The sequence below is a fragment of the Sinocyclocheilus grahami genome, unplaced genomic scaffold (genome assembly GCF_001515645.1).
Source record: "Sinocyclocheilus grahami isolate Dianchi unplaced genomic scaffold, SAMN03320097.WGS_v1.1 scaffold989.1, whole genome shotgun sequence".
Lineage (NCBI taxonomy): Eukaryota > Metazoa > Chordata > Actinopteri > Cypriniformes > Cyprinidae > Sinocyclocheilus > Sinocyclocheilus grahami.
Genome location: NW_015506168.1, coordinates 51,083 through 62,525, shown reverse-complemented (window position 1 = coordinate 62,525; position 11,443 = coordinate 51,083). Strand labels below are relative to the sequence as shown.

General features: G+C 36.1%; 1 protein-coding gene across 1 annotated transcript in view; it reads right to left on the bottom strand.

The window, feature by feature from the left end:
* The window catches only part of LOC107565218 (phospholipase DDHD1-like), a 37,027-nt gene continuing 25,584 nt past the window's right edge, over positions 1 to 11,443 (bottom strand). The window contains exons 8-14 of the mRNA XM_016250438.1: positions 10,116 to 10,378; positions 9,933 to 10,008; positions 8,997 to 9,146; positions 8,842 to 8,906; positions 3,330 to 3,502; positions 1,120 to 1,284; positions 1 to 498 (exon numbers count right to left, since the gene is read on the bottom strand). Coding sequence (XP_016105924.1) covers positions 320 to 498; positions 1,120 to 1,284; positions 3,330 to 3,502; positions 8,842 to 8,906; positions 8,997 to 9,146; positions 9,933 to 10,008; positions 10,116 to 10,378 — 1,071 coding nt within the window. The 3' untranslated portion in view covers positions 1 to 319. The remainder of the gene's footprint in view (positions 499 to 1,119; positions 1,285 to 3,329; positions 3,503 to 8,841; positions 8,907 to 8,996; positions 9,147 to 9,932; positions 10,009 to 10,115; positions 10,379 to 11,443) is intronic.

The window sequence follows — 11,443 nt, the reverse complement described above, 5'->3', positions numbered from 1 at the left end:
ATTGCCTTATTTATTAATCCATGGCGGAAACAGGCTTCCACAGTTATGTGCTGCTGACTAAATAAAGAACTCGATTTGACCCCTAGACCTGCATAGCCCAGAACGGTGCATGTCTGCTGCATATGGATCAGGTGCACTCTTTGGACTTATTATATAAAAAATAATAGGTATTCTCAATAATGAGGTTGGGAGCCGCAAGTTTTGCATGCGTTTGGGAAGGCTTAGGAAACTTGGAGGCACCGAGTGCTCCTTGAAGCCTCCTAGAGACCCAGAGCGGACAGGATGACAACAGTCTTCATTGTGGAAAGTGCTGTCTGTGCTACATGGGACTGGTGTTTTGTGTCTGGTCTGTGCTCTGTTGCTTGTATATGAAGGTCAGGAGGAACAGGGCGACGTCATGGGACGTCCAGTAGGCCGTGTGTGAGGTCACAGCTGACCAATAGCGGCTCTCCACCAAACCCTCCCGAAGCTCATAGTCAATGCGATGCTCCATCTCAACTGTGACACACACAACAAGCAATCAGTATCAGAGTTCAACAGAAAATAAAGAGTCAAAACAGGTCTGGAATGAGTAAAGGATTTGTGGTCGGTAAGGTTTAATGTTTCTTCTGCTCATCAATACTGCATTTATTTCATTCAAATTGTGAAATATTATTACAATGTAAGATAAGTGTTTTCTATGTGAATCTGTGTTAAACTGTAATGTATTTCTGTGATGCACAGCTGTATTTTCAGCATCATTACTCCAGTCTTCAGTGTCACATGATCTTCAGAAATCAGTATAATATGCTGATCTGCTGCTCAAGAAACATTTCTGATTATTATCAATGTTGAAAACAGTCGTGCTGCCCAATATTTTTGTGGAAACTGATACATTTTATTTTTCAGGATTCTTTGGTGAACAGAAAGTTCAAAAGAACAGCATTTATTTGAAACAGAAATCTCTTGCAACATTAGACATGTCTTTACTGTCACTTTGGATCAATTTAATGCAGCCTTGCTGACAGAAAGCGTTCATTAATTACTTCAAAAAAATCTTATTGAACCCAAACTTTCGATCAGTAACTGTACTTCATCATTTCACTGTATTAAGAGAACACAAGTGTTGGTTGTACACACCTGCTGCATCGAATAAAGAGGATGGAGATATGGCTGAAAATGCAAAAGTGCTTTGGCTGTCCTCACTGTCACCAATCCCAGAATCCACAGCCGAAGGCAGAATGGGTGAGCGAGAGAATCGAGAGAATAAAATCCCACCGATGCCCTTGCTGATGCTCGCAGCACCTGCACAAACACAAGGTTAAAGATTAGCAGACAACCATCTGTCTATTACTTTGATTATCATCTTTTTCTGTAATACACTTTCACTCTTTGATCCCTACCAAGTAACCTTTTTTTTTTTGCTTCTGTGTTTATAAGACATCTATGTACAGTACTTCTATAAAGTATAATATGTGACCCTGGACCACAAAACCAGTCATAAAGGTACATTTTTTAAAATTGAGATTTATACATAATCTGAAAGCTGAATAAATCAGCTTTCAATCAGACTGGTATGATCAGGGAAATCATTCATTAAAAGCATGCAAATGTGTGATTGTGTGTAATGTATGCTTCTGAAGTCAGAAAGGTCAATAAATGCCCTTTATGGACTGGAGAAGTTATTATGAGTTCTGAAAGTTACTGTACTGGTCATAGTATGGGTGTGCGATATTGACAAAAAAATGATATCTTGATATTTTCTGAGATTTTATCAATAATGATAATTAGACGATTTTTTTGAGTGTGTTATTGTGCTGGTATCTTAAGGACTGCGCTGAACAGCTGAACATTTTTGATATTCTTCATATTCTGTGTGGTGGTCAGTTCACACTGATATAAATGTATCTTTTCCAATAAGTTTAAATTGACTGTTACCTTTTAATGGACATTTTTACTAAAAGTGTGCATTATCTTTTGAGTCAGATTATTCCATTCAATCAGTGAATTAGAATAATAAGACATTTGGGCTGTTACCAAACAAATGAAATCAGTCTCAATAACAGTATCAGTATCAGTATCAATCGTTGCAATGTAGAGGAAACACAGAAGCTGCATCTGAAGTGGCATTTAGATTTATTTACACACTATTGTTTAGTGCAGAACATGAATGCATTTAACCTGCAGTTACAAATGCATAAATAATGTTTTGATATATTAAAGTGTCCCTATTATGGATTTTTGAAAATAACCTTTCATGCAGTGTGTAGCACAGCTCTAAGTGAATGAAAACATCCTGCAAAGTTTTAAATCTGACAGTGCATCGTGTATAAAGTTATTGTCTCTCAAAAGAAAGAGTCGACTCTGAATCATTGAAACAAATCGTTTTTAAAACGAATCCCAAGCCGTTTCATGTTGACGTCAACATGAAACATTAGCATATTACCCACCCACTTGTTGGTGTTTTCGCGTTGGTCTGAATGAAAATGCAAATTCATTCTTTGCCACTAGGTGCCGCTTTTGGAGCAGTAAAAATAGTGGTTTCCCCGGTAACGCTGAAATGTAAATGAGGAGTTTGGGAGTCTTTGAGCAAATAAGGTAAAAGTAAATGCATATTATAAGACAATGAAAGTGTTTTTTGACCTTGCATGCATGTCAACCTGTTGTTGGGGACTCCCAAAACCAAAATATGAACCTTTCATAACCCATAATAGGGGTGCTTTAAACATAAAACGCTGAATACTGTTATTTGAAATTATTTAAATAATAAAAAGAAACGTTAAATGTGAAATTAAAAGCGCCAGCAAGTGGCAGCAAGTCACTGTTAATAAGTGAGTTATTGCGATTGAACCAAATCATTTAAATGCTTGATTCATTCAGGAACCAAACACCGTCATGTTGCACAGAGACGCAAAACAGTGCTGTGGCTGTGTTTGGAATTATTTTTGTTGTCGAAATTTAGCAAAAAAATGCTTAATTAACTTCTTGTTTTTTGAACTGTTGTAAATAATCAGTATTACATTTGTAATCACGGTAATTTTTGGAGAGAAAAAAAAACAGATTACTAACTATATGAAATGATATAAATACATACATTTTCTGTCCCCATATCTTGAATTTTGTGATCAATCTAAATGCATTTTATTAGACTGAATCATGCAGTGAAAGACCGCACTCGCACTAGTCTATAGACTTCACGTAATGTATGCGTGCACTCTGTAGATGTGTTTTGAATGGTTTTTGCAAAATACTCGATAATGTCAAATCACACATCGTTAAAACCACAATTACGATATATATGGCACACTCCTATTCCATAGTAGTTGAATTCAGTATGTAGTCAGCTGTACCCAGTATGCTGGCCTTGCCCAGGCTGGTGATGGACCCTCCGTAGTGTCTCGTGGCTAGCACAGGTGAGCTGCTGGGACTGGAGCCGTTCTCCGTGTCGCTCGCTGCGCTCTTGCTCACACTTAGATGGCTGGGTCTGATCTCATCGTACGGGGTGGGGCTGATGGTGTTACACCTTCAAAACAATACATCAAAACACAAATCCAGACTCATAACAGAGAAGCCTAACGTTCTGGCCAATTTAAACTTTAAACCAGTGATTCTCAACCAGGGCTCTGGAGCCCATAACAAAATCACCAGTTATTATTGGTGCCCAGTTGTTATTAATAATGGTTCTTATTATTAGTGTTGTAGCAGTTTTTCTGCTTCATATTGTTGTGAGAAGACCAGACAAGAACCATTGTTTTCAACTTTGATAAGAAGTGTTTCTTGAGCAGCAAATCAGCATACTAGAATGATTTCTGAAGAATCATAAGAGACTTCTTTCAAAACATTAAAATTAATAATAATTATTCTAAACTTTTGACCGGTAGTGTGTGTGTGCGTTTGTAACTATAAATTAATTAAAACATAACATGAAATAAAATAAAATATATATAATTAAAATAGTAAGAACTAGTGCTGTCAAACGATTAATCGCATCCAAAATAAAAGTATTTGTTTACATAATATATGTGTGTAAACTGTGTATATTTATTATGTATATATAAATACACACACATACAGTATATATTTTGAAAATATTTCCATGTATATATTTATATTCATAAAATTTATATCATATATAAATATTTTAAATATATAAACATAACATATTTTTCTTAAATAAATGCATGCACGTTTGTGTATTTATATATACATAATAAATATACACAGTACACACATATATTATATAAATTAATTTTAGTTATAAGATGAATTGCGTGTAAACATGTAAACTCGCTTTTACCTCAATAACTATTTGTTTATTAAAGCACATACAGTTCTTGAAACTTCTGGAATCATAAAATTAACTATGGCTAATTAGTTTAATACATCAACACTCTCAGTTTCTGTTAAATAATAATTTTAAAAAAGTTCATCCGAAAATATTTTAGCTTATATAATCAGGGGCTCAAATATTGGACAACAGGGGGCCTTTGTGTCAAAAAGGCTGAGAACCACTGCTTTAAACATTACTACAAATAGGACAAAAATAATTAAGATACTGAAAAATGAAGGTTATTTTGACTGAGGAAATATAATGTTACATTTCCTAAGCATGTAAATCAATGTTCCTGATTAGGACTGTATAAACTCTCCCCAAATAATAAGATATCAAGACTCACCAGTGTATTTGGACAGGTGCAATATTGCTATAGTGCTTTAAAACAAGAGGCTCCAGTCGATAGGCCTGTCAGACAATGAAATATATGACAAAAAAAGCTAAATGAATCCCTTGCACTGCAAGTTGACAGACTGAGATGCAGTGACGTGGTCTTACCACAGGATCTGTTGGGTGGAAGATGTTGAAGAGGCGCCGGCAGATGGATTTGGGCATGATGTGGTCCTGGTCACCGGTGTTTCCGGGCCGGATGCCTCTCAAAGCCAGAAACACTGCCAGAGGAGAACCCATGCAGAAGAAGTTCTCCACCTGCAATTTATTTAATGGGCTTTATCATATACTGTAGAGATACTGTACAGATGTGCTATTTGTATGAGAGGGCTGAAAACCAAGTTAATAAAACATTGTTGAAAATGTGTTCACTCTCAGGCCATACAAGATGTAGATGAGTTTGTTCTTCATCAGATTTGGAGAAATGTAGCATTGCATCAGTGTCTCAGCAATGGATGCTCTGCAGTGAATGGGTGCCGTCAGAATGAGAGTCCAAAACAGCTGATAAAAACATCACAATAATCCACAGCACTCCAGTCCATCAGTGAACATCTGGAGAAGACAAAAGCTGCATTTGTAGGAGTCCATAATCCATAATAACTCTTCCTCCATTGGAAAAGTGCATCTCCTGTTGTCTGTCACATCAAAATCCACCCACAAATTTGTTTGGAGCTGTTTTGTTTTAGTTTGTAAACAGTGCTTGATCTGTGCAGATTTCTCTCCTGATTCAGACCAAACCAGACCCATTTTTTTCACTGGAGAAAGCAATATTATGGATGATGGACTCACTGCATCTCAGTCTGTCAACTTGCAGTGCAAGGGATTCATTTAGCTTTTTTTGTCATATATTTCATTGTCTGACAGGCCTATCGACTGGAGCCTCTTGTTTTAAAGCACTATAGCAATATTGCACCTGTCCAAATACACTGGTGAGTCTTGATATCTTATTATTTGGGGAGAGTTTATACAGTCCTAATCAGGAACATTGATTTACATGCTTAGGAAATGTAACATTATATTTCCTCAGTCAAAATAACCTTCATTTTTCAGTATCTTAATTATTTTTGTCCTATTTGTAGTAATGTTTAAAGCAGTGGTTCTCAGCCTTTTTGACACAAAGGCCCCCTGTTGTCCAATATTTGAGCCCCTGATTATATAAGCTAAAATATTTTCGGATGAACTTTTTTAAAATTATTATTTAACAGAAACTGAGAGTGTTGATGTATTAAACTAATTAGCCATAGTTAATTTTATGATTCCAGAAGTTTCAAGAACTGTATGTGCTTTAATAAACAAATAGTTATTGAGGTAAAAGCGAGTTTACATGTTTACACGCAATTCATCTTATAACTAAAATTAATTTATATAATATATGTGTGTACTGTGTATATTTATTATGTATATATAAATACACAAACGTGCATGCATTTATTTAAGAAAAATATGTTATGTTTATATATTTAAAATATTTATATATGATATAAATTTTATGAATATAAATATATACATGGAAATATTTTCAAAATATATACTGTATGTGTGTGTATTTATATATACATAATAAATATACACAGTACACACATATATTATATAAATTAATTTTAGTTATAAGATGAATTGCGTGTAAACATGTAAACTCGCTTTTACCTCAATAACTATTTGTTTATTAAAGCACATACAGTTCTTGAAACTTCTGGAATCATAAAATTAACTATGGCTAATTAGTTTAATACATCAACACTCTCAGTTTCTGTTAAATAATAATTTTAAAAAAGTTCATCCGAAAATATTTTAGCTTATATAATCAGGGGCTCAAATATTGGACAACAGGGGGCCTTTGTGTCAAAAAGGCTGAGAACCACTGCTTTAAACATTACTACAAATAGGACAAAAATAATTAAGATACTGAAAAATGAAGGTTATTTTGACTGAGGAAATATAATGTTACATTTCCTAAGCATGTAAATCAATGTTCCTGATTAGGACTGTATAAACTCTCCCCAAATATCAAGATATCAAGACTCACCAGTGTATTTGGACAGGTGCAATATTGCTATAGTGCTTTAAAACAAGAGGCTCCAGCCTGTCAGACAATCAGACAATGAAATATATGACAAAAAAAGCTAAATGAATCCCTTGCACTGCAAGTTGACAGACTGAGATGCAGTGACGTGGTCTTACCACAGGATCTGTTGGGTGGAAGATGTTGAAGAGGCGCCGGCAGATGGATTTGGGCATGATGTGGTCCTGGTCACCGGTGTTTCCGGGCCGGATGCCTCTCAAAGCCAGAAACACTGCCAGAGGAGAACCCATGCAGAAGAAGTTCTCCACCTGCAAATTATTTAATGGGCTTTATCATATACTGTAGAGATACTGTACAGATGTGCTATTTGTATGAGAGGGCTGAAAACCAAGTTAATAAAACATTGTTGAAAATGTGTTCACTCTCAGGCCATACAAGATGTAGATGAGTTTGTTCTTCATCAGATTTGGAGAAATGTAGCATTGCATCAGTGTCTCAGCAATGGATGCTCTGCAGTGAATGGGTGCCGTCAGAATGAGAGTCCAAAACAGCTGATAAAAACATCACAATAATCCACAGCACTCCAGTCCATCAGTTAACATCTGGAGAAGACAAAAGCTGCATTTGTAGGAGTCCATAATCCATAATAACTCTTCCTCCATTGGAAAAGTGCATCTCCTGTTGTCTGTCACATCAAAATCCACCCACAAATTTGTTTGGAGCTGTTTTGTTTTAGTTTGTAAACAGTGCTTGATCTGTGCAGATTTCTCTCCTGATTCAGACCAAACCAGACCCATTTTTTTCACTGGAGAAAGCAATATTATGGAAATTTAAAGCTAAAAATACCTTAATGATGGATTTGTTTCAGCTTTTGACTTCTCAAGACATTATCTGATGGACTGGAGTGCTGTGGATTACTGTGATGTTTTTATCAGCTGTTTGGACTCTCATTCTGACGGCACCCATTCACTGCGGAGCATCCATTGCTGAGCAAGTGATGCAATGCTACATTTCTCCAAATCTTATGAAGAAACAAACTCATCTACATTTTGAATGGCCTGAGAATGAGCACATTTTCAGCTTTTTTGGGTGAACTATTCCTTTAATGTCACTACATCACCTTAAACGTTAATTTTTCAGTATCTTAATTATTTTTGTCCTATTTGTAGTAATGTTTAAAGCAGTGGTTCTCAGCCTTTTTGACACAAAGGCCCCCTGTTGTCCAATATTTGAGCCCCTGATTATATAAGCTAAAATATTTTCGGATGAACTTTTTTAAAATTATTATTTAACAGAAACTGAGAGTGTTGATGTATTAAACTAATTAGCCATAGTTAATTTTATGATTCCAGAAGTTTCAAGAACTGTATGTGCTTTAATAAACAAATAGTTATTGAGGTAAAAGCGAGTTTACATGTTTACACGCAATTCATCTTATAACTAAAATTAATTTATATAATATATGTGTGTACTGTGTATATTTATTATGTATATATAAATACACAAACGTGCATGCATTTATTTAAGAAAAATATGTTATGTTTATATATTTAAAATATTTATATATGATATAAATTTTATGAATATAAATATATACATGGAAATATTTTCAAAATATATACTGTATGTGTGTGTATTTATATATACATAATAAATATACACAGTACACACATATATTATATAAATTAATTTTAGTTATAAGATGAATTGCGTGTAAACATGTAAACTCGCTTTTACCTCAATAACTATTTGTTTATTAAAGCACATACAGTTCTTGAAACTTCTGGAATCATAAAATTAACTATGGCTAATTAGTTTAATACATCAACACTCTCAGTTTCTGTTAAATAATAATTTTAAAAAAGTTCATCCGAAAATATTTTAGCTTATATAATCAGGGGCTCAAATATTGGACAACAGGGGGCCTTTGTGTCAAAAAGGCTGAGAACCACTGCTTTAAACATTACTACAAATAGGACAAAAATAATTAAGATACTGAAAAATGAAGGTTATTTTGACTGAGGAAATATAATGTTACATTTCCTAAGCATGTAAATCAATGTTCCTGATTAGGACTGTATAAACTCTCCCCAAATAATAAGATATCAAGACTCACCAGTGTATTTGGACAGGTGCAATATTGCTATAGTGCTTTAAAACAAGAGGCTCCAGTCGATAGGCCTGTCAGACAATGAAATATATGACAAAAAAAGCTAAATGAATCCCTTGCACTGCAAGTTGACAGACTGAGATGCAGTGACGTGGTCTTACCACAGGATCTGTTGGGTGGAAGATGTTGAAGAGGCGCCGGCAGATGGATTTGGGCATGATGTGGTCCTGGTCACCGGTGTTTCCGGGCCGGATGCCTCTCAAAGCCAGAAACACTGCCAGAGGAGAACCCATGCAGAAGAAGTTCTCCACCTGCAAATTATTTAATGGGCTTTATCATATACTGTAGAGATACTGTACAGATGTGCTATTTGTATGAGAGAGCTGAAAACCAAGTTAATAAAACATTGTTGAAAATGTGTTCACCCTCAGGCCATACAAGATGTAGATGAGTTTGTTCTTCATCAGATTTGGAGAAATGTAGCATAGTGTCTCAGCAATGGATGCTCTGCAGTGAATGGGTGCCGTCAGAATGAGAGTCCAAACAGCTGATAAAAACATCACAATAATCCACAGCACTCCAGTCCATCAGTGAACATCTGGAGAAGACAAAAGCTGCATTTGTAGGAGTCCATAATCCATAATAACTCTTCCTCCATTGGAAAAGTGCATCTCCTGTTGTCTGTCACATCAAAATCCACCCACAAATTTGTTTGGAGCTGTTTTGTTTTAGTTTGTAAACAGTGCTTGATCTGTGCAGATTTCTCTCCTGATTCAGACCAAACCAGACCCATTTTTTTCACTGGAGAAAGCAATATTATGGATGATGGACTCATAAACATGCCGCTTTTGTCTTCTCAAGACATTAACTGATGGACTGGAGTGCTGTGGATTACTGTGATGTTTTTATCAGCTGTTTGGACTCTCATTCTGACGGCACCCATTCACTGCGGAGCATCCATTGCTGAGCAAGTGATGCAATGCTACATTTCTCCAAATCTTATGAAGAAACAAACTCATCTACATTTTGAATGGCCTGAGAATGAGCACATTTTCAGCTTTTTTGGGTGAACTATTCCTTTAATGTCACTACATCACCTTAAACGTTAATGTAGGGAAGGGTGTAGGTTTTGCTGCCTTCAGGCCCTGAAGTTGATCTTGCAGTTCTCGTAACCTGTCACAGATACAGATTAATTACAAGATATAAGATTTATATTTTTATGAAGAATGAGTGGTGCTTGTTTAATGCAAAACTCATCGCATTACTACGCAGTTACTTACCTCTGTCTGGTCAGTTGCACTTCCTCCAGCAGGTGGCGCTCTTCATGAGTGGTCCAGTGCAAATCTTCACCCTCCAGCTGATCCCGGTGTTCTTGCAGACAGAAGCGCACAGGATCCCAGCCTGTCATGATATCAAAGGTGATCACGCAGCCCAGCGAGTGGGAGATGATGGACACTTTGCCGCCTCTGCTCTCAAACTCAGGGTTTCGTGAGCAGAAGAGAGAATAGAGGCGGTTGAGCTCCTGCGTCAAACCGTTAGTGATCTGGAAGGATGAACATTAGAGCATATATAAACAGAATACTTTATACGTCAGCTATATAGGAAGATATATAGTACTGTTCAAATGTTTGGGGTCAGTAAGATTATTTTAAGTAACTAACTAATGCTTTCTTTCATCAAAGATGCATTAAATTGATCAAAAGTGACAGTAAAGACATTTATGTTTCAAAAGATTTATATGTCAAAATAGTGCTGTTCTTTAGAACTTTCTATTCATTTGTGAATCCTGAAAAATAAAATGTATCACTATTTCCACAAAAAAGAAATATTGGGCAAGCACGACTGTTTTCAACAATAATAATCAGAAATGTTTCTCGAGCAGCAGATCAGCATATTATACTGATTTCTGAAGATCATGTGACGCTGAAGACTGGAGGAATGATGCTGAAAATACAGCTGCGCATCACAGGAATAAATGATCATTTACAATATATTCACATAGAAAACAGGTATATTAAAATATAAAATTATTTCACATTATTCTGAATTTCAGTACAAGTTTGGAATGACGCGAGGGTGAGAAAATATAACTATTCATCATGAATGTGGGTCACCTCGTCTCTGTAGAGAGGGCTGGTGTAGTACATGATGTCCATGGCGCTGCTGTTGAGTAAATCTCTCAGGCCTCTCACTTTATCTGGTGTGATTGACTCCACTGTGTCTGCATTTGAAGAGGACAATGCTCTCAAAATATGCATACAAAGGCTAATGTATTTTTTCAGTCATCATTTCGTCATTAATGTTAATGCCTGTCATTGTTTGAGCTGTTTCGGTTGCACAGCTGATGGAGGGATGAAAGATGATAAATGAGTTTATGGCCTGTATTATATTCTCCTGCCATGCTTCTGCTCTCCGCTAAAACAGCATGTGTGTGCTTTTGAACAAAAGGTAAAAGCACAGAGTGTGTGATAACAGCAGCTGTTCAGAGGGTGAATGCAGACAGACACGTGGTGTGGCGTCTGTCTTACCGCCGTCCAAAGCCAGTTTAGAGCGCCACTCGACCGGCAGGAACTCCACATGTTCCTCTGTTTGCTCAGCGAAGTGCTTC